The sequence below is a fragment of the Acanthaster planci genome, linkage group LG02, assembly GCF_054643075.1.
Source record: "Acanthaster planci isolate LZ-2023a linkage group LG02, COTS_SCS, whole genome shotgun sequence".
Classification (NCBI taxonomy): domain Eukaryota; kingdom Metazoa; phylum Echinodermata; class Asteroidea; order Valvatida; family Acanthasteridae; genus Acanthaster; species Acanthaster planci.
Genome location: NC_141778.1, coordinates 19,783,354 through 19,804,524, shown reverse-complemented (window position 1 = coordinate 19,804,524; position 21,171 = coordinate 19,783,354). Strand labels below are relative to the sequence as shown.

At 42.7% G+C, this 21,171-nt stretch overlaps 1 protein-coding gene across 4 annotated transcripts in view; it reads left to right on the top strand.

The window, feature by feature from the left end:
* The window catches only part of LOC110979811 (phosphorylase b kinase regulatory subunit alpha, liver isoform-like), a 33,665-nt gene that overhangs the window by 5,819 nt on the left and 6,675 nt on the right, over positions 1-21,171 (top strand). For 2 of the 4 annotated variants that reach the window (XM_022235886.2, XM_022235889.2), the window contains exons 6-23: positions 70-210; positions 558-716; positions 1,367-1,585; positions 1,990-2,176; positions 3,260-3,394; positions 3,878-3,987; positions 4,422-4,566; positions 7,633-7,734; positions 8,955-9,110; positions 9,800-10,009; positions 12,611-12,745; positions 15,402-15,514; positions 16,078-16,187; positions 16,646-16,730; positions 17,587-17,823; positions 18,860-18,989; positions 19,585-19,683; positions 20,024-20,124. In XM_022235886.2, the coding sequence (XP_022091578.2) occupies positions 70-210; positions 558-716; positions 1,367-1,585; positions 1,990-2,176; positions 3,260-3,394; positions 3,878-3,987; positions 4,422-4,566; positions 7,633-7,734; positions 8,955-9,110; positions 9,800-10,009; positions 12,611-12,745; positions 15,402-15,514; positions 16,078-16,187; positions 16,646-16,730; positions 17,587-17,823; positions 18,860-18,989; positions 19,585-19,683; positions 20,024-20,124 (2,574 nt within the window). The remainder of the gene's footprint in view (positions 1-69; positions 211-557; positions 717-1,366; positions 1,586-1,989; positions 2,177-3,259; positions 3,395-3,877; positions 3,988-4,421; positions 4,567-7,632; positions 7,735-8,954; positions 9,111-9,799; positions 10,010-12,610; positions 12,746-15,401; positions 15,515-16,077; positions 16,188-16,645; positions 16,731-17,586; positions 17,824-18,859; positions 18,990-19,584; positions 19,684-20,023; positions 20,125-21,171) is intronic. The other 2 variants (XM_022235888.2, XM_022235887.2) reach the window with 2 other exon arrangements.

Sequence of the window (21,171 nt, the reverse complement as noted above, 5' to 3'; positions counted from 1 at the left end):
ACAGTGTTTATTTTACCAAATGGCATTATTTACACCCTTTGATTCTGTTTCTCTTCCTCCGACTGATAGGCAGCCATGGAGGCACTGAATGAACTAGACCTGTTTGGAGCCCGGGGAGGTCCGGCCTCTGTCATTCATGTCCAGTCCGACATGATTGCCAAATGCCAGGCAGTCCTGTACTCCATGCTCCCCAGGGAGTCTAACTCAAAGGTAGGTAGAGAAATCTCAGGACCCCTCCCAGGTCAAGTCGAGGGATCCAAGTCCTGGGGTTGTGCTCGTTTCATGTGGCCTTAACAGTTGTGAAAAGTTGAGACCTTGCATCGCTTGCATAGCGGAGGCAAGCGAGGGTGCGGAAAGATCCTTTTACCATTCTCCACTGCCATTCAATTTCTTGACGAGTTCTTCACGACTCCAGGCACATTGCAGAAGAACTTGAATATGTCTGTAAGTACATCTTGTGCTGGCAAGGTGAATAACAGCATTGATTGCTTCTCTCCATCTTGCAGCATTCTGACAGTGTTTGTTGATACATGCCACAATGCGTTACCTTGTTTCAGGAGATAGACGCAGGTCTGCTCGGAATCATCGGCTTCCCTGCCTTTGCCGTCGACGACGAAGCCCTTGCCAACACGACCCGCCAGCAGATCATTGACAAGCTCCAAGGGAGATACGGATGCTGCAGGTTCCTGCGAGATGGGTACAAGACAGCCCTGGAGGTAACTCAAGCTAGCAAATCAGGCCTCATTCTGAAGGTTTTATCCTGAGGAAGAATTGCACCAGTCTTCCCTCTGACATAGTTGGTGTGGAGTCTGAAACATCCCAATTCATATTTGTGGGAATTTTATTGGGATAAATAAATTTATCGTCCTGCTAAATTTTTTCCTGCCTCTGTTTTTTCCACATTCCAGAAAATGTTAAGCAAGTATCGCATCAAAAATTATAGCCCAGCCCTATGATGACCAGGGTTTCAAATCCAAACTAGCTTTGCACTGTGGTTTCTTCAGACGTGAACAGACTGATTTTTGAACTTTCCCTTCAACAGGACACCTTGAGATTCTTAGTTTTGCCAGAAAGTCAACTGTGACTTAGCATATAGAGTTTTATATTCACAAATATGTTTGAAAAGTTCTTCTTGAGACATTGCTGACCTTTGAATGCCCTGATATGACACGTTGAACCATCAGGTCAATTGAAGGATTAAGTAGATATTTTCTTCCAGTGTAGGTCACTCAGCTCTCCCCAGTAACAAACTTGGTCATGCATTTTTTCACTTTCCCATAATTTGGTCACGTGACACACACGATCCAACTATGTTCCTTGTTACACCTTCAGCAATATTGAATGAGAAATTTGTTTGAATACCAAGGATCCCAACCGACTGTACTACGATCCAGCTGAGCTGAAGGTCTTTGAGAACATCGAGTGTGAGTGGCCGTTGTTCTGGGCCTATCTCCTGATCGAGGGCGTATTCAAGGGGAACAAGGAGCAGGCGGACGAGTACGCCGAGGGCTTACGAGAGACCCTGGTGCTGCTCAGTGACTCCACAAAGGTGGTGCCTGAACTCTACTATGTGCCAAAGGACAAGGTCTGTATTGGTTCTTTGAGAACCGATTATGCTACCAGCCAGTTTTCATATTGTAGTTATCTGCACAAGCTATGACCACAGGCAAGAAATTGTTTGATAAAGTAGTTTGTAACTATTTTGTTTGGCATATGACATAAAATATATTGGCTAATTTTCATCTGAATGTGTACAAATCTGTTATGCCTATGCATTTGTCCTGGGTATATGGAAGTAGGGAGTTTAATATTGAAAATGGAGTCCATTACCCACTGATATCTGAAAAGATATGTTGCACGTTCTTTTTGTATTTTGTACGTAATGTGAAATCAAATAGATACCAGATCTGGGCTGTCAGTTAGATATTGTCCTCTGCAGTTTTGTTGTTTCTTGTGAAGAGTCACGCTGCAACTACATGTGTAAAACAGGTTGCGCTGGAGTACAAGAACCCCCACAGTCAGGACCGGTTGCCCGGAGGGAAGATCCCTCACATCTGGGGCCAGTCCTTCTACATCCTGGGCCTGCTGCTCCAGGAGGGCTTTGTGGCTCCGGGAGAGGTGGACCCCCTCAACAGACGCATGTCCATGGAGCCCAAGCCAGACCTGGTCATACAGGGTATTAGTTCCCCTTAGTTTGCTATTTAGAGAGACATTGTCGCCTGCATTGTCACGTAATTTGATTGAGGTTGGTTCATGTTGAAGGGATGACAGCTGTTGGATAAAAGTGAAGGGTTGTACATGAAAGCCAACCCTAGCAGCTTGTCAATGTGAAAGGCAAAACTCGGTTAGCATGCTGTTTTCCAGTTGTTTTGTCCATTTTGTCTTATCAGCAGTTGGGATGATAAAAATTGAAGCGAAGTACAAACATGATTTTGGCAATTTCCAAATGTCACTTTGGCCACCTGTATCTACTTTTTTTCTCAAGCCCAGAACCATTTTCAAACGTACTCTTGGAATCAAGTGAAATCACTCAAAACTCTGGCTCAAAGCAATGAGCGGATCTACAGAAATGCGGCTACATTATAATCAATTCAGGACATCAGATTCATGAAACTTTGACCTGTGTGGCCAAAATCATAGGCAAAGTAAAAAGATGAACTTGATATGCACCTTGTTGCCAGCAAAAAAGCAACAGATCACTGTGTGCTTGTGCCCCCCCCCCCAAATTTACCAGACTAGTATGCCTAGTCTGTCAGACTTGAGCTGTTGGAACTTCATAAATACTTTACTCTTGTGCCAGTTCTAGAACCAAAATTATCAGGGGGAATTTCGTAATTTCTCTATGTAGCCTTTATCGCCTTTATGAAGGATGAGGATTTTTTCCTTTTAAGCACTCTTAGAAGGAAAAAAAATGAAGTACTCTCCCAAACCTCCTTGTTCTCTCCAAAGATTATGTGTTTGGGGGGGGAGGCATGGCCATTGCTAGCCCTTTCCTGGATCCGCCAATGGTCACATGATTGAGAGTCAAACACAGATCTTTTACCACAGTATTTCTTTGATGAAAGTAATTTGTCATTGTAAAAAGAATTAAACCAGTCAGTTTTGCATTTAGCATGGAGTGCATTCTTAGAGACTTCACTGAAATGCAGGGTGACTTTTCAGATGTGATCTACAACTCATAAAAATTTGACCTGAGTCTTGCGTACTATTCCGATGGTCTTTCATTGTCTGCTGACTTGTCTCTTTCCTATTTCTGCAGTCTCCTTAGTGGCCGAGGACAAACTGATAAAAGAACTGATGAAGAAGCACAACTTTGACATTCAGACAATTGAGGAGGTCTCGCCAGTTCGTATCTATCCAGCACGTGTACTCACTCGCTTATGCAAGAGACTAGGTAACTGAATTAGAAACAGATGGATTTTCAACCCCAGACTGTGCCATTGTTATTAAAAGCTATCAAGCGCTAGTACATTGTTAAGTCATGTAGCCCTTGTGTATGGGTCATTCCATGAGGTGGGGCACAATTTGTGACGGGTCCTTGTTACATGGGTAACTTTTACCACCTATCATGACCTGTAGAGGGGGTCATTTACTCTGTAAAGGTAACACACCTCTGTGTTGAGCCTTGCAAGATGTATAATTTGGAATCCAACTGCAGGGAAATAGCTGTTCATTTTTACGGAACCCACATAACAATGGACACCGTCACAAATTGTGCCCCAACCTCATGGAATGACCCGTCAAAGTCAGTCGAAGGCTAAAGTGAGTCTAGAAGGAAGGCAGTATTCCTCACGGTAATGTTTTTGTATCAAGAGGAAATTAATGCAGGGTTAAAAATTGATTGATGCACGGTGAGTTTTTTTTTCTCCCAATTTAGGAGAGAACAAGAAATTGGGTCTCTCAGGGAAAGTGTCCAAGGAGAACGGTCTGCTGACCACCAGCAAACTCTACAACGTCCGGGGGGAGATCCTAGCATTTGTTCCCCAGGTGAGACCCCAGACCAAGGATGCAGGTGGGGTGTAGACTTGGGGGTTTGGATGGGGAATACAAGACTTCGTATGTCCCTTGCCCCTCTGTGACCACAATGTTCCTCTGTTTTTTGAGTGTTGTGGCCATTCACACCATTGGAAACTCACTTCATTCAATTTTGACGTATGCTTTTAGCTGCTCGCGTCACGTGTCAAACGTACCGCACATCTTTTCTCTAAAAATGTTCTTACAGAAAAAACTTTTGAAAGTACTTATGGAGAAAGCCTGGTCTTAATAGGAAACCGATTAAAAATGACATGACTAATACAAAAGAATTTTTAAAGGAAATTCTGTGATGCATTGTGAATATTCTGGTGTTGCACTTCACAGATTTGTACAAAATGGTGGATTCTTGTCAAGTAATCCATCATTTCTTTGGTCTAATTGCACAGTTCATGGATCAGCAACAGTTTTATTTAGCCCTTGATAACGACCTGCTATCGGATATCTGCAAGACAGACGTGGCTTACCTCCGTCACAACTGGAGGGAAATTGGACGGCCGACCATCACCTTCATCATCACACAGACCATGATGGGTGAGTAGCCAGGAAGGGGGGGGGGTTCAACCCACATAAGCGTGACTGGACAAATTTTAAGTTTACAGACATCCTTTGGTGCTGAAATTTGTAGGCGGTTCCATTCACAGTGTCCTCAGTCACTTGCGCCGCTCTGATTACACATGGAAGTCGTTGTGCAGATTTAAGAGTTTCAATCAGCTCCCATAACCAGATAAATTACAGCCAGTTAGAGAGTGGGTCACTTACTGTCCTCAAGAAGACACCAACTTGGTCCAGCCTGTCCAAGCTGGTCTCTGCTGAGTCCACAAGTCAAGTGATGAGTAACATTCCGAAAGGGGCTCGGTGCTAAATTTATCAACCTTGTGCTGATTGGGTCACATATTGGTCTCTGTCATATGCCCTCACTTCCTGCAGATTGCCATGTCCATCTGCAGTTAGACTTCAAATTTTCATCACATGCATTGGTTGCTCCATATTTCAAAGACATTTGAATCAACATGCATGCATGTGTACAGCATTTGCACACACACCTGATGGCATTCAATACGCAAGTGTAATTTTTGCTATGAAGATGGGGTCCAGTGAGAGAGATCTTTTGGTTGAGAGGTTCAGGGAATTTTTTTCTTCCAGTATCAACATCCTTCCTCTGACTCGCAGACACAGCGAGATACACAGCATTGACCCTTCCTCCTTTGACTCACAGACACAGCGAGATACACAGCATTGACCCTTCCTCCTTTGACTTGCAGACACTGCGAGATACGCAGCATTGACCCTTCCTCCTTTGACTCGCAGACACAGCGAGATACACAGCATTGACCCTTCCTCCTTTGACTCCCAGACACAGCGAGATACACAGCATTGACCCTTCCTCCTTTGACTCGCTGACACAGCGAGATACACAGCATTGACCCTTCCTCCTTTGACTCGCTGACACAGCGAGATACACAGCATTGACCCTTCCTCCTTTGACTCCCAGACACAGCGAGATACACAGCATTGACCCTTCCTCCTTTGACTCCCAGACACAGCGAGATACACAGCATTGACCCTTCCTCCTTTGACTCGCAGACACAGCGAGATACACAGCATTGACCCTTCCTCCTTTGACTCGCAGACACAGCGAGATACACAGCATTGACCCTTCCTCCTTTGACTCCCAGACACAGCGAGATACACAGCATTGACCCTTCCTCCTTTGACTCCCAGACACAGCGAGATACACAGCATTGACCCTTCCTCCTTTGACTCCCAGACACAGCGAGATACACAGCATTGACCCTTCCTCCTTTGACTCACTGACACAGCGAGATAGACAGCATTGACCCTTCCTCCTTTGACTCCCAGACACAGCGAGATACACAGCATTGACCCTTCCTCCTTTGACTCACTGACACAGCAAGATAGACAGCATTGACCCTTCCTCCTTTGACTCCCAGACACAGCGAGATACACAGCATTGACCCTTCCTCCTTTGACTCACTGAAACAGCGAGATACAGCATTGACCCTTCCTCCTTTGACTCCCAGACACAGCGAGATACACAGCATTGACCCTTCCTCCTTTGACTCGCAGACACAGCGAGATACACAGCATTGACCCTTCCTCCTTTGACTCCCTGACACAGCGAGATACACAGCATTGACCCTTCCTCCTTTGACTCACTGACACAGCGAGATACACAGCATTGACCCTTCCTCCTTTGACTCCCAGACACAGCGAGATACACAGCATTGACCCTTCCTCCTTTGACTCACTGAAACAGTGAGATACAGCATTGACCCTTCCTCCTTTGACTCCCAGACACAGCGAGATACACAGCATTGACCCTTCCTCCTTTGACTCGCAGACACAGCGAGATACACAGCATTGACCCTTCCTCCTTTGACTCACTGACACAGCGAGATACACAGCATTGACCCTTCCTCCTTTGACTCACTGACACAGCGAGATACACAGCATTGACCCTTCCTCCTTTGACTCCCAGACACAGCGAGATACACAGCATTGACCCTTCCTCCTTTGACTCGCAGACACAGCGAGATACACAGCACGAGATACACATATTTCTCTTAGTGTCTGTCTTTGATGACATTAATTTTCTTCAAATGTATAGATTTGTGCGTTCTTCAATTTTGCATGTATGCCTGAATTGTGTGTTTCTCTTCTTAGATTAAAGTGATAGTTTTCCATAGTTTTGTAGTGTGAACTTTCTCCTCCTCCCCCACTACTTAAAAGTTGGAAGAAACATTGCAGAGAGAGTGTATTTAATAAGGGATAGAAATATACTCATTTGACAGATATTTACCCCCCCCATTCATTTGGGACAAAGCTGTCCCTATCAATCAAAATCAGCCAAATGGCATCTGATATGTCTATGTACTGTACCAGGAGAAGTGAAAGAAATTATTGACCAGGTCTGAATGGAACTGTATAAAAATCATGTGTTTTCACAATGTTTAATCAGTTTGGAGGCTCAGTGTTACAAAACCGGCACACCAAAAGAAAAGTTGTTCTGATCTGGTGTAAAACATTGTCAGCAGCATTCTCAATCTATTTTGCCATCACTAGTTTCAGGGATATTGACAGTTTCCAATATAAGAACAGTTTGCCTTGTTTCGTGTAAGTGCTTACTGGACTGTGTTTGTTTCTATGTAAGCACTCTTTAAGCGTAGCACTTCTCTTTTCCTAACATCTGAACTCTCATTTCCATGGCCCGTTACTCTCGTTTTTGTCTTAGCCAGTGTGCATTAGTGTGCCCATCCTTGTGTGGCTTTAAAGCATTTATCTGGGGACAGCCTGCCACCGTCATTTTGTCCCACTGTCTGAGCCCGAGAAGTCTGCCGTGGTTGTTTTGTCCAAGCTTTTTCCTGCATGCAGAGGCAAGATATGAAACTCTGAATTTAGTGGGAGCTTCCTCTCTGCTTTGTGTAGCTTTCTGACTAGTTGATGTTGTTTAAGCTTTACCTGCCAGCCCGGCATGTTAGCATGGAAACAACACCCTATGTCTTTATCCACAAATATACAACATATTGATCACTGAATTTCTTATGATGCCCATGCAAACCCCCCCCCCTACCAAAGGATTGCGCAAACGGAAGAAAAAGGTGACCAACCCGCCAAATAATGAGCAAGTGGGCGAGGAGCCCCAACCTGAGGAGACACAGTGGGAACTTTACCCAGCCGGTGAGGCCTCTCTGTGTGGTACTTCCTTTCAGAGTTGTGTCTGTCTTTAGGCCGAATGTTAGCTCTGATATGACTGACAGATTGGAAGAGATGAAATAGCAGAGATCCCTTGGTAATCTTTGGTCACACATCTGTTTGACCTTTGTTTTTGTGTTGTCATTGGTAATTCTCATTGCATTTCTCAAAGCCAAATCTGTGGGTATGCTGGATCTGTTGCAAGCAATAACTCTGTTGAAGCAATTCTGTTGAAGCAACTTCAAGCAAAATTGCAAGCTTCTTTTATTTTATTAAGTTACATTTATTCATGTTGAAATTCTTTGCTGTTTTAGACTTTTTTTGAAGTTCATAATGCACTCCAGCAACAAATGATGTACAGAAGAATGAACGGTTTCAGTTATTACACGTAGAACGTCAAAATGGCCCTGCAATGAGCTTGGAAAGTTACTGTGAAATTACTGTGAAAAATGGAAGAGCCAAGGGCATGTTCAGTTGCATCTGCAAACTGGAAAGCATTAAAGGGATGGAACTGGTCACCACTCTTTGCAGTGGTCAGCCTTGTTGTGTAAGTTCAAAAGACAGTAATAAATGTGCCGGCGTTATTCATAAAGTTACGGGCCTCCTTCAGTGGCATGGAATCAAGAGAGATTCGAACTTTAAAACCTTAAAATCTCTGAATCCCCTCAATTATGATGAAGGATATCCATTTACAGGCATTTGGAAAATTTGTACCCGACTACAAAAAGCGTATACTCGGGTAACTATGGAACAAACCAATATTTAAATTTTACAATTTGATTCCTTCAGATACCTGCAGATAGTAAGGCATAATACCATACCCCAGTGCTTCAATATACACACAAGGATACAAGTGTATAGAATGAACTTCGTCCATGTGGCATTATGACGGAAATTTCTGCAGTCATCTTGTCTGTGATGTCCTGTTTTCATTTTTATAATTCTCCTCAGGCGGCCTTGAAAAGTTTTCCTAGTGTAAGAACTTACAAAGTACATGTAATACGTAAAGTTGATTACAGGCACCTGCTTCCATAATCTAGATCAGGTTGCTATTGGTTGGTACCTAGGTACCTGGTTTTACGAAAAGCCCTAGTTGAGATCAGTGTGGAAATATATTCTGGCATAAGCTATGTGGTATGACGCAAGCTTTGAAAAGAGATTTTCTTTGAGAGTTGGGTCTCAAGATGTTTCTTCTCTTTGTGTAGGAGAGCATGGTATGCTGGGTAGTGCCATGTGGGCTGTCATCCGCAAGATCAAGACAGGCTACCTGAACGGCGTGCAGGTCAAGATGGGTCAGCTGCACGAGTTTCTCAGCACGTCCTGCATCAAACACCTCAGCTTCCTTGAGACGATGGACCAGGGTCAGTACCATTGTCAGGGCACTGGTGCCTTTGTCCTTCCCTCAGAAGTCCATGGCATAGATTTTTTATGTCCTGAAATCACTGTGTTACAGGAGACAGACTACTCGATGCCTGGTTTGCTGTGTTAAATAACTGAGCAGATGATGTTTGTTTTGTCAGTAGTTAGGTGTCTTTGGGCATTGCTAAAAAACAGAATGCAAAGCCACAAACCAAAACTGGCGAAATGGGCAACACAGGTAACAATGGCACAGGCAACAAAGCGGATTTTGTGTCTCATCATTTCCATGTTTAATTGCAAAATAAGCCATTTGTGAGTTAAATTTGAATAGAGTTTGGTACACTGAGTTATCTGATTGCACATAAACAAAACAATTTGAATTCCCCAGACTAAAGACACTGTTACTATACCTCGTGATTCGGAGCAAGCTTTTGCATGGCGACCACTATCTGTGGAATGGACTGGTTCCTTTGTACCCTTCTTATTCATTGAAAACGGTGTATTGGTTCAAAGCTTCTCTTGTGTAACTACGCAAAAGCTTGCCCCGAATCACAATGTACAGCAACAGTGTCTCTAGTATGGAGAATTCAAATTGTCATGTTCACGTGAATTTAAAGAAGTCAGTATACCAGATTTCATTCAAATTTAACTTGCAAAAGGCTTATTTGTCTTCATTACAATGTATCGACAGAACAAGACATGCCCATTGACCAGTACTTGGAGTCCCAGCTCCAACAGACCTGCCCCGTGCCCTTCCTGCCCCCTGTGGTGGAGGCCAAAGAGGGCCAGACCCCGCTGACCTCGCAGTCCTCTGAGGAGCACGTGGCCGGGATAAGCAAGACCCGCAAGATGTCGGTCACAGGAATTGTTCAGCGGACCCGCTCCATTGACCTGGGAGCTGGTAAGTTGGCTTGCGTTTATCATGGAGGTTCAGTCTTAATTCTGTAGGTGAGATAACTCATTGACCTGTGTACTGGATAGGTACCAGGTGTCATATGAATGTGAAAAATAGGCAGTGCCTTCTAAGCATCTGGCATTGCATTCGTCACTCTGGACATTGAGAACTTGACCATTCCTGTAATTTGATTTAGTGAAGGTTTCCAACTTACGTACATGTGGAACATGGCACTTATTCATGTTCCCCTGGATAGTAGCAGTTGGTTCTTACAGTACAGGTCTGACCTGCTGGCCACACACACACACATGATTCCACGTGAGTGATGAGTTAATGGGACTGCTTAGACAAGTTGACATAAAAAGATACCAGTCAGAAGTTCAACCCCCACGACAATTTTGCTAGGATGCAACCTCAATCCTTCAAAATCCGCTGACCACTGCCTCAATCCTTCAAAATCCCCCAGCCTATCCGGTCTGTGGGTTGTTGCAGTGTGAATGATATTCAGGAGCAGTATAAGCAGTGCCAAAATGTATGCATGGCTGGGTATCAACAACACAAGGTTTGCCCAAGACCTCGACACAATGCTTCCTTTGAAATCAGCCATGCATGTTTGCCACACAGCCGTAATCCTTCCAAAAGCATCCTCTTACGCAAGGAGGATTTTGGAAGTGAGGGTTAAATTGTTTTAAGTTTGTTCAGATGCAGTATATGATGTGACTTGAGACGTTTTCCCTTGCTGTATGTACACGTGAATTTGCAGTCGTTATAACCACTAGATACTTTTTTACCAGTTTACAGCGTGCAGACAATTCAACATATTAATGCACTCAGTATACTGATATTTCGAGTGATGCACGTGCACTTGTTGATTTTTTTTTGCCCGGAGGGGTTTGCTGTCCCTTGACTGTGTGGTAGAAGTCTTTTACATCATTAGGGAGACATATCAAGGAGGTCTTTGAACCAGCTTGCATCTATATAACCAGACGTGTCACTAAAGTTGCATTTCTCCATTTAGGATACCATGAATTTTTTTTTCCAAAGAAGTTCTCGATTGTGTTATTTAAACGTTGTATGCATTTGGAATTTGCTTTGAAAAAAGTCACTTGTATATATTCAAATTTATCCGTAGAAAACGGGAAATGTGTGGCATGTGCAAGAGAGATATCATAGTGCCAGCATTGGCATTTGTATGGGCCTACCCTGGTGACATGATGCTAAGACGGAATTGAACGTGATCCATGTTTATTGACCATGTGCATCTGTGTTTGTGTTAGACATGATCAAGCTTTTCTGTATATCTGCATCTCACTGGGACTGATTGGCAATGGTCTGCCCATCTCTTTACGTCGATATGGAAACTATACTTTACTTTCTTTGGTACTAACATGAAATTTGACTTTCAGGAATTCAGTGGCGATTTCATGAATTGAGCTGCTCGCTGAGTTCTCTTTGCTGAAGTGTTTTTATTCGCACAGTGGATCCCCGTGCTGTGCAGCGAGTGCCTTATTTGACTTAACCTCAATATTGTGCATTGGTGTCAAACAACATCCCTGGCAATGTTAATTGGAAACAATGTAAATATGAAGGTGAAACCTGTGTGATTGTATTCCCATGACTGATACCTCTTGCTCAGAAAATAATTTGATTCATATGCATTGTTGAAAGATTTCATATTGTATTTCTGAGAGTGCAAGAAGGCTATACAAGTTGATGCATGTAAAGTCTTAAGTTCAGTCAGTTGCTTAATTTAGTGCATGTAAGAGTAGAAATGTAGTGAAGATTAACTTCCATGACTGTGTAGTTGCCAGGTCCCTTATTTTGCCACCTGTTGTGAAGTCTGGAAGGTGTTCATAGTAAATGGCAAAATTAGGGACCTTCTGACTATACTATCACAGACGTTAGTGAACTAAACACTGCCGATTCCCCATGCATGGTGCTGAAATGCCACATTCCATGAATAATGCTAATTACTTGTTGCCAAAATAACCATGTACATCTCATTGTCCAATATGTGGAAATTCAAACACAAATTCCATCCAATAAACACTGGGCTCCATGTACTGTACAAATCAGCTCTTCTGTACCCCACAAGCTATTTGGTTATTCAACGTTTTGTTTGTATTGTTTGCTTGATTCATTTTGTAAATATGCAGAAAGTGTCACAGTCTTAATTTAATAATTCCTTCTGAATGTTTCTGTGCTGTAGTTTTGTTTGGCAGTCTTGTTTCCCCTCATAATTGTCCCTGCACAGATCGAATTTTATTGCACGTTTGGTGTGGGAACTTTTGGAACACTGGACCTGTGTCACATAACTGAAGTGTGATTTTCAGAACTGATTTACAGTATGTCGACTTGAGTGAGTTTTCCCTCTGTCGGTAGACACCATAGTGAGTTTGAAACTTGTGAATTTGGTATCGGATTGTAAAAAATAATGAGTGTCACTGTGCACGGATATGATTTAGATCTAGGTTTCACATTCTCCTATTGCTTTTATGTCTGGGCCACGCTTTGTTGCATCCTTACCCCTTACCCTCACCTTCTCTTCTGTCTCGTTCCCTCTTTCCTTTCCCTCCCCCCATTGCTTTCTTCCCCCTTTCCCCACAGGCCAAATGGGTTCACGGAGCAGCAGTAGGGGCCTCTTCCGACAAGAGGAGGTCCAGGAATTGCCCAGCATAATCGAGCAAGATCAGGAAAATGTCCCCAGCCCCTCCTCCGAGCAAGAATCACTGACTTGGTTCGGTACGATTACTCATTCCCGGACATTTGCCATTATCGAGGGTTGGGGGGGGAGGAGACTTAAAACTGATGGAGTGCCTTTTGAAACGAAAATCAAAAGCCTGAAGCTTTTAGCTCTGTGAAACTCCTCCGATACTGCATTTAGGATTGGTTTATTGTTATTATTTTATTGTATTTTTCTGCTTTTGCCGTTTTTGTTGGGATGCAAAAGTTGCTCTTACTGCAGGCCCGGATATGAAAACTATTATTGTACTTCCAAACTGCTGGCCTCATATCATACAGTGCAAAACCCCGTCTCTCTTTTGGAAGCAGTGCACATACATTTGTTTTCTATCCAGCAAAATTAGAAATGTATTCTTGAGTTGTCAGAAAGTCTGGCCTAAAGTGAACCAAAAACCCAAATCAGTATGAAATGTATCATCTGTCCGGGAAATTTGTTTTTTCCTCGATGGTTTACTCCAACAAAACACAAAACAATGACAAAGAACTACGTGTATCACTGCCTTGCAAGTATCCTTCAACTGTAGCTTCACATCCATCATGCTGATTATGACTTCAACTGATCTCTTTCCTTTTAGCTTCCGCAGTTGTCCCCCTGTGTTAGTGTCATTTTGTTCCTCATGGTAATTGTTGTCATGGTGGCATTAAGAACTCATCCATTTTCATACCATCCAACACTGTGGGCGTATTGATAGGTCGAGGTTGGTCATAATATTTTCATGGGTACCTCCGTGCCTCTAAACTGGAATCATACGCTTTGTTGCATCCACACATTTCATCACCAGTCGAAAAAACCCCCAAAAGATAGTTGTAGTGTTCAGGCATTCATTGGTTAATCCGGGTCAAAGTCGGTATTAGGAGACAATCAAAGACAGCTGCTTGAAGTAGATTAATTTTTTTAATATATGCAAAACTGAGACATGCTAAAATGGAAATTATTCAAATGGTAGATACTGAATGTTTTCGGCATTGCTTTGGTCTTGATGTAAGCATTGTGCATCACTGTATCACACCGGATATACATGTACAGGGTGTCCACGTAAAAAAGTACACTGAGATAAAAACTACTGTAATAGCAAAACTACTTTATATATGGGAAAGAGAAATATATCTCTAGAAAGGGCAGAATGTCCTCTTTGCAATGGTATACAGCTTGTGATGTTATTGACACAGATGAGTGAACAAACTAGACCGGTGTTAAGGGTACTGAAATCGGCACTGTGACAAGTTTGCATACGTGATTATAACAAGGCTAGACTATGCAAGTGTACAGAATACCAAATGCCAGTTTTACCGTAGCTCTTATTTTGAAGAGTGTGTTTAGAAATGCTGTGGCCAATCCTACACCATGCAAGTAGTATTTGTTCATCAAATTCAGTCCACTGTTATCAGGATTATGTTATGTTTCAAACTCCTTGAATGTCTAATTAGTGAAGGATCAGGCCCTGAGTGAGTATTTTCTTGGTAATTCTGTTTATGGCTTGTGATCTGTTAATGATTGATAATGTGGTTGACACAGACATAGAAATTTGTTTCCTCCCTCAGTAGGTAGGAAAAAACTAGAAATCTCAATTTCTAAAATTTCACCTCAAAGTATGGTGTCCCAGCTTTCTGCCTTCAATGTTAGCTCTTTGATATCAGGTCTATGGTTCACTGACCTGTTCTCATACAAACTTGATTCATTAGGTGTCACTGTGGTTAAATAGAGTCTGCCCAATTGACTGGATCCATGGAAGGACCAGCACACTGAGCCACCTCATAAATGATCTTACATTTATGGTACTCCCATTATCCAAACTGCAGCAACAGAATTTCTTTCCAGGAGGGATGGATATGGTGTTTGTTGTTGCAGTCCATGTGCCGTCAAGCTTCATTTTTCATTTTTCACTTTTCCCTCTGTTTCCAAGCCATGAACTTTGCATCATGAAAGCGTTGGACATCATGTCAGGTGGCCATATCCCCAGGCTGTCTGAAACACAATTAATGTGGCTGCTAACGTCACACTGAATGGGTTACATAACTCATCAGATTCTTGCTAGAATGCTAGCACTGTAGGTAGTTAGATCATCACGGCAGTGCATGGTTGTGTTCAAATGTTGTAGGGTAGAGTCCTGTATGTCATACTCATTTTTATCTTTTTGGCTGTTGTTAGTTTCCCATTTTGTGACTTTTCCATCTTTGGCATTGGTGAACTCATAAGACAGCTGCAAAGGTAACTCCACCCTCAATCCAGGGCTTCTCACATTACTCTCATTTCGAATCGCCGACTCCTCGGACATTCAGTCCATTCTTGACCATTAGCATAATATTGTGGTGACACCCTTCCAGAGTGGTAGCATGGTAAATAACAGTCTGTGTTTGGTGTTTCACTTGTTATTGGTTGTTTGTGCTCTTGTGGAACTTGTGCTGCGTTCCAGGGAACTGTGCCCTCTCCAGACATGATATCCTTAGTTATGTCGTCATCTTTAAATCATGCAATTTCACGTCAGTTTTTGCATTCTAATTGCCACTTACATATCACGTTTATGTTTGTGATTTTCACCCTTTATTGTCTCTGAGATGATCGTAGTCCTCTTAAAACCCGACTATATATCTACAATGGTGTCAGAATTAGTCTGAATAGCCTTGTTTCATTTATTGTAACGTTTGCTCAACACAGAAGCAGTCAAATCACCCAGTAAGCTGAGCAGAAAGCCGTCGTTCCATCTCTTGCCAGAAGATTTTGCCGACTTCCCCATGAAGCGCACAGCAAGCTGGAGTGAAGATAAGATGGTATTTGCTGTCTCGCTCGCTGTCGTACATTTCCTTCTAACCTTACCTTGTACTTTGTGTATGATGAGATGCAAATCTGATAGGAAGTAAATAACAGGACAAATTAAGCTAGGACTTGTACAGTGTTGTAGTTGGATCCATCATAAGTCCCTGCAAGTTCCTAAGAAGTCCATCACAAGTCAGTCTTCTGCTAAATCAGAATTTATTGAAATGAACGATGACAGAAGCACTTCATAGTCATTGGCCACCTTGGCATTTGTGATTGGTATTGTGAAAGGACTCTTGACTGGACTTGTGGGGAGACTTGAGAAAAATGCTTGAGATAATCTCGACTACAACACTTGACTCGTGTGTTTTGTGTCTTCACTCACATTGGAACTGTTACTTTTTACACTGTTTCTGGGCACAATGAATCACTTTCTTTTACAAGATTCCCCAGATCCCTACTGCTGTCTTTTGGATTGCAGTCGCTAACAGTCAAAACTATTTCATCTGGGAATCTACAAAGGCCACCCCCATTTAGATCCGTTTAACAAAGATCACGTTCCTTTTTGGGGATGCAGGTTGTGGATATGTACAAGGGGCTGAATTCCAAGGATCTGCTGGCCCAGCTGTCTGAGTCCATGTCTCTGAGTGATCAGGCTGACATCCTGCACTTTCTCTATGTGGAAGAGTAAGTCAGTAGTGGCATCAATTCTAGTAACGTCACTGGTGCAACTCTAGGGAGTGGCATGTTCACCCTAACAGAAGTCCCCTCCCACGGCCCCGTATACACAATCAATCGATAGGCCTTAGTTTATTTGTCTTTGTGCCTCCTTGAAAATATTTAGTGTCCCGTCAGATATATGCAACCTAGATACCGCTATGCTGGTGAGCTGGATTGTAATGCTTGCCACCTGCTAGTGAGCCATTTCCTTGAAGGTGACCCTAGATAACTCAAAATCAGTTGGCACACCTAACGGGCTTTCATGAAATCCACACAGATGCATGGGTGCCTCAGGTCAGAATTTGCTTGAGTGCTGCCAAAGTTGTAATAGAAGTGCAGTTTTCAAAATCTTTTTGTGTGTACTTGTGACGATTGTCGTTTTGTGTCGTTGGCTAATATGAACCTTGACCTGTTCTGAATATCAGAGGCCTGGACTGGGACACTAAGCTGAGCCAGAGAGTGGACCAGAAGGTGACTGTCAAGACCTTGATGGAAGAACTGTACTACAAGGTATGTTGGCTTAGGCTAGGAGACTGATCCATTACAAGCTGCATCGTATGGTCTTGCGTCCAATCACAGGTGTCATTTGTGTTCAACTTGCATACACGAAATTGCTACATGCATGCATGTGTGTAGGAAGTGTGCGGCTGCAGCATGCAATTATGCATTGGAGAAAAGCACATGCTAATTGCACGGGGTTTACACAAAGGCAAAAATAATCATTCTCTTCCTATGTAATTTTTTATTTGTACGTTCATTCGTATGTATGTGAAAAAGACGCCACAGTTAAAGGGTCCGTGGAAAGCATTTATTTCCCTCTTGCCCTTGAAAATGCCCCTGCTGTGTTTCAGTTGACCGAATTTTCAATTTTTGGGGAGCTGTTTTGATGGGCATTTTGGAGTTTCTGTGGTTTTTATGCTGACGTAATTTCCATAATCATGAGCAAAACTGTCATGCCATCCGAGGGACTGGACCTCAATGTTGCCTTGACTCAGACGTGCACAAAAGACAACTTGCATTGTTAACACTTTGCTGTGGCAATTTCCCTTTGGTGATTTGTTTTACCAGAACAAGTAAATAAGCGAACAGACAACCTTGTCTTGGAGATGTTTTATTAAGCAAAGTTTAGCTTCAAATTGAAGTAGAAATAAAAATAAACTGAGTAGTGTCTTCCCTGATTTACATCATGGCAACAGTTCCTTTAGATTTTTGGGAAAGCATAGACAATTTTAAGGTTTAAAAAGTGCAATTTTCAATATCGTTAACCCTGAAGAAGAATATGAACATGCGTAAGAAGGTGTCTGAAAAAAATTCCTAGCAAGGACCCTTTAAACCCAATTTTGTGTTTTTCCCTTGCTGCCGTCAGAGTGCCCACTACAAGGCCTGGTCAGTGGTCCGCCACACGGCAGGCATCCTGGAGAAGAAGGTGGAGAATCTGGCCCAGGCCGTGACAGAGCTCCTAGTAAGGCAGAAGCAGGTGTCAGTGGGCATCCCCCCCGAACCCCGGGAGAAGATCATCGTGGCCCCGTTGCCGCCCAAGAAGCTCCACAGGGTCATCTCGGAGGCCTGCGGGGAAGATAAGAGTTCGGCCGTGCTCACCCAGGTGAGAGAGGAGTCGGCTGTGTCTCATTGTTAGGGCTGTGGGTAGAAATAAGTAGACACGTATGGAGACAATAGCCACTTGAATAGAAGTGCCCCTCATGGGCTAAAAACAGCCATGTTAGTGGGGAGTGTTCAATGGCTACGTCCAAACTGTTGGCTAGAGCTAGGTGTAGGTGCTCTGTTAGAAGTACATGGGGAGTGTTCAATGGCTACATCCAAATCTGTTGGCTAGAGCTAGGTGTAGGTGTTAGAAGTACATGGAAACACGCTAACAGTAGACATATTTGTAGCTGTCTGAAGCTGTGGCGGACACAGCCTGTACAGTACACCGTCTTAAAGCTTAGTTTCCACCACATGATTGTTTATACGCAAAGACACACAAAAAGGAATCGGAAACAGCCTTTGTGCCTTCTCCAGTATAACGTACATTTGACAAATAAGGAAGTCTGTTTGTGAACTGGGAAAATGCAATTCAATCAAAGGAGCTGCCGTTGCTAGGAAACTTGTGCCTTCTCTTGGTCCCACTCGGGGTGGATTGACCCTTATGTTCTGGTCACAGTTAGTTGAAGTGGATGTGGCTGGAGAAGTTGACCCTTGAAGCTAGAATTTGAAGTTGGATCAATGAGTATTCAGTTTTTAGCTTATGGACTTTCCATAAACAGTATTGGATATCTTATCGTGATTAGTTTGTTAATTCAGGTTTTTTGTTGATTGAGGGTTGTGCTTTATTTATTTGTTTATTTTTTGATTCCAAGTATTCAATTAGCATTGTTTTGGCCATATTTCCTGTTGTTTTCTGTAACAGCTTTTCTTTAGCAGGTTCAGTCATCTCCTAGTTTTTTAAATGTAAACTCTTTGAACAGCTGCCAATGAATACATGTATTCAGATCTCCGGGTCATGAACATATTTCCTGGAGAAATTCTCTGTGGTCGTATGGCATTGGCTTTTAAATCATGGCAATGCTGTTGTGTCCCTAAACTCTGAAAGTGTTCAGACCATTAATCTATCCCTTTTTTCAAAAACATCTCCAAAATAGGAACTACTGGTGTATCTGTCCATGTTCATACGGACTGAACCCAAGCTCTTCTACGAGATGTTGCGTATCCGAGTCGGCCTCATTATGCAGGTCATGACCTCTGAACTAGCACGCACCATGGGATGCCAGGGTGAGTTGGACGTGGCATTGTTCCTCAGACTTTTCCTTGCCGAGAGCTAGTCTCAAACCTGAGCTGGTGTGTTCTGATTGGATTATTACGAGGCATGTCCCTTCATGGATAAAGACTCAGACAGTGAGAGTTGCAAAGGCTGGTATGTTGGCCCTATAAATGCACAAATAAATGCACAAGTTTTATTAAACCTTTGTACTTATAAATCTACATGGTGAATAAATGCACTGGTTTGAATAACACACGTTTTTAGAAGGTCCTCATCAGATTATTAAATTAAATATGGAAAACTGATGGTGATCGTATTAACTTTTGGGACATAACTAAATGCCAAAATTCAGTTTCGGTAAAGCTTTCAGTCAAAATCAGTCTTTCGTGTGACATTTAAAGTGAGAAGTAAAGTAGGAGGTTTAATTCCCAAAGTATTTGTCAAACTTATTTTGGAGGAGATCAATCTTGTGCTTGATATTTGGTGGTCAAACTGGCTTTTCTGCTTTCTGGGATCCTCTGCACAAAATGATTAAGGTCTTGTATCCAGATGCTGCTTGTGGTGTTGATCCTGTTGACCCTTCTCAATTGGCTTCCTTCCTTCAAGGGGATAAAGCCTATGAGCACCTGATGTCTCTCAGCCCCTATGAGATGAAGGACCTCCTTCATCACATCCTCAGTGGCAAGGAGTTTGGCGTGGCAGCAGGTAGATGAGCCATTACCTAATACGTTGACCAAGGGCGACTTAGAATGTACATAGGATTAACATAAACATGCTGTACAGAGTTCAAGGCTGTATTAGATGGATGAGGGGTCACGGCAGGTGTTGGGAACAGTTAATCAGAAGTGTGAAAGGCATAAATGGCCTCTGAATTTATGAAACGGTCAACTTATTAATTTATCAGTTTCCAAAAAAGCTTGGAGATTGATGCATTAAATCTATACGGCTTTTCTATTGCCTCTTGATGGCATTGGAGTGTCTTTCAGCATGTTCGACTTTGTGCTTGGTATTGTTGTTCAAGCCACAAATACCTTTTGTCCTGCAGCGAGTTCCAAGTCAGTCGGCATTGGAGAGAGACAGCTGTCTATCGTCAGTGCCCAGAAGGACGAGATCATGGGTCTGTCACAGATCAAGCGCCAGTTGACGGTAAGCGCCGACAGAAAACCCACATTCCTCCTCTTGGATCAAAAGTTCTTACGATTTACCCGAAAAAATAAAATTGGTAAGGAATAATTTTTAATAGCAAAGGTGGTGGCATCTCAGAGTTCAGGCTGCTCCCACCAGAAAGACACGCGAAGTCACAGCCAGTTGAGGCTTTCCATGGTTACATGTGTCTCTTCCTGGTTGCAGCCCAAACCCTCCAATGCAGATTATTGTTCTCAAAACGTATCACCTCTTACCATGAACTTAGAACAAGTGGCACACAAATGCGGGGCATTTATACCATGAATGCTTTTCTGTGTTCAGAAGTGGGTTTATTTTTTGTTGCATTTGCCTTGTCTTTCCTGCCACTTGCTCTTACGAGGAATTACCAGACAATGTGCCAAAATGAAGTCAAACCTCTCCAGGGTTGTTGCGAACACTTCTACGAGTCTTAATGGTAGCACTTTCTGTGTGACGGGGTCCTTTTGTCATGGGAACTGTTCTGATGTTAGTAACGTTTCACCACCAAGTCTGTTGGCATCATCTTTATACTTGGTCCACCGCACAGCAAAAAGGGAGAGGTTATAGTGCAGATGGCATGAAAACGTGCCTGTTCATCATATGCTACATTTATTTTTCCACTACACAAAAGTTCACTGAATCACCATCTTCTTATAAGTTTCTGACAGTGTGTAAATATTGACTTTTTCAAGTGGTGCAGTAAAACTAGCCTCCTGAGGGGATTCATGATGCTCTTCTATTTTTCCCTGAGGCAAAGCCAAGCAAAAATAGAATACTCGGGTTACTCTTACTGATGTAAGAAAAAGAGCAGCACTTTTAGCACTTCTTCCGCATTTATTCATGATTTAACTGATTAATGTAATCGAAATGCAATTAAGATATACGTTTGTATTGAGATATAAAAGTTTTAAAAATTCAATTGTTTTTTTCCCAAATATTGTGAAATGTTTGAACCCAGCTGTGTAATGCGCCCATTTGTGAATACACATAAGATGCACCCCCGTACACAATTGTACTCAATATCAGTTG